The sequence below is a fragment of the Austrofundulus limnaeus genome, unplaced genomic scaffold (assembly GCF_001266775.1).
Source record: "Austrofundulus limnaeus strain Quisiro unplaced genomic scaffold, Austrofundulus_limnaeus-1.0 Scaffold880, whole genome shotgun sequence".
Classification (NCBI taxonomy): Eukaryota; Metazoa; Chordata; class Actinopteri; order Cyprinodontiformes; family Rivulidae; genus Austrofundulus; species Austrofundulus limnaeus.
The window spans coordinates 15695-17213 of NW_013953282.1; the positions used below are offsets into that span (position 1 = coordinate 15695).

At 48.3% G+C, this 1519-nt stretch overlaps 1 protein-coding gene across 1 annotated transcript in view; it reads left to right on the forward strand.

Moving 5' to 3' along the window:
- Window positions 1–599: 599 nt before the first annotated feature.
- Window positions 600–1519, forward strand: part of frzb (frizzled related protein) — a gene marked incomplete at both ends in the record, with an annotated part of 42733 nt that continues 41813 nt past the window's right edge. The window contains 1 exon segment of the mRNA XM_014029294.1: window positions 600–829. Coding sequence (XP_013884748.1) covers window positions 634–829 — 196 coding nt within the window.

Here is a 1519-nt window from a genome sequence, read left to right on the forward strand (position 1 = left end):
GTGAGGTGTGGGGAAGGAGGAGCAGGAGGAGGTGAGGTGTGGGGAAGGAGGAGCAGGAGGAGGTGAGGTGTGGGGAAGGAGGAGCAGGAGGAGGTGAGGTGTGGGGAAGGAGGAGCAGGAGGGGTGAGGTGTGGGGAAGGAGGAGCAGGAGGAGGTGAGGTGTGGGGAAGGAGGAGCAGGAGGAGGTGAGGTGTGGGGAAGGAGGAGCAGGAGGAGGTGAGGTGTAGGTGAACAAGCAGAGGAGGTGAGGTGTGGGGAAGGAGGAGCAGGAGGAGGTGAGGTGTAGGTGAACAAGCAGAGGAGGTGAGGTGTAGGGAAGGAGGAGCAGGAGGAGGTGAGGTGTAGGTGAACAAGCAGAGGAGGTGAGGTGTAGGGAAGGAGGAGGAGGTGAGGTGTAGGGAAGGAGGAGGAGGAGGTGAGGTGTAGTGAAGGAGGAGGAGGTGAGGTGTAGGGAAGGAGGAGGAGGAGGTGAGGTGTAGGGAAGGAGGAGCAGCAGGAGGAGAACAGCTCCACCCTCCAGCAGATCCCACAGCAGCAGCAGAAAAGCACCAGTCAGGAGGAGAACTCCGTCCTGCTCTGGACTGAACTTGGACTGACTGGACCTTCCCGGTGCTGGTCCCTGAACGCACCATCATGCTCCTGTCCGTGTGTCTGCTGGCCGCGTCCTGCGCGCTGTGGCCACCTGCGGTCCGGGCTGCGTCCTGCGAGCCGGTCCGGATCCCGCTGTGCCGGTCCATGCCGTGGAACATGACCAAGATGCCGAACCATCTGCACCACAGCACGCAGGACAACGCGGTTCTGGCCATCGAGCAGTTCGAGGGGCTGCTGGGTGAGTTTGTGCACCAAGTTCTGCACCAAACCACTGCAGCTGCGTCATTACAGCTGCTTTTAATTCTCTTAGTGTCACTCTTTCATTCATTATCTAGAAAACTGGACAACCTTTTCTTTTCTTTTCTCTTTTTGACACAACTTTGTTACATTATTTTTTGACTGTTTCACTGTTTTTGGTTTTTGAAACTCAAAGATTGAATTTATGAGTTTTATTCATGAATCAGTTAAAGCTGATGAATCAGCAGCTCTTCAGCTGATTCAGTCAGTGAATCAATAGATTTTCTGCAGAGCAGCTAAATCACACATGTCAGCTTGTCTGTAAGGAAATATCTGCAATTAATCACTTGTGACAATAATTAGAATAAATTAAAGTTTAGCTCCTCCCAGGAGACTTGCTTTAGGTATTTATTTCCATTAAAATAACATATTTATCCTCATTAGGACAGTTTAATAAGCTACATGCATTTATGTAAAAGAGAAAAGAAAGAAAAACAGCAAAGGAAACTGGTTTATCAATCTGCAGAACTGGTTTGAACATTGAAATACAGTTTGGTTTGATTTTTTATTATTTATTTTTTCCAGTTGTCACAACTTTCCCATCATTTGAGTCACATAATTTGCTAAATATGATTTCTTATTTTCAGTTAAAAATAGTTTTTACAGGTTCCTTACTGTATTAAAGTAACTA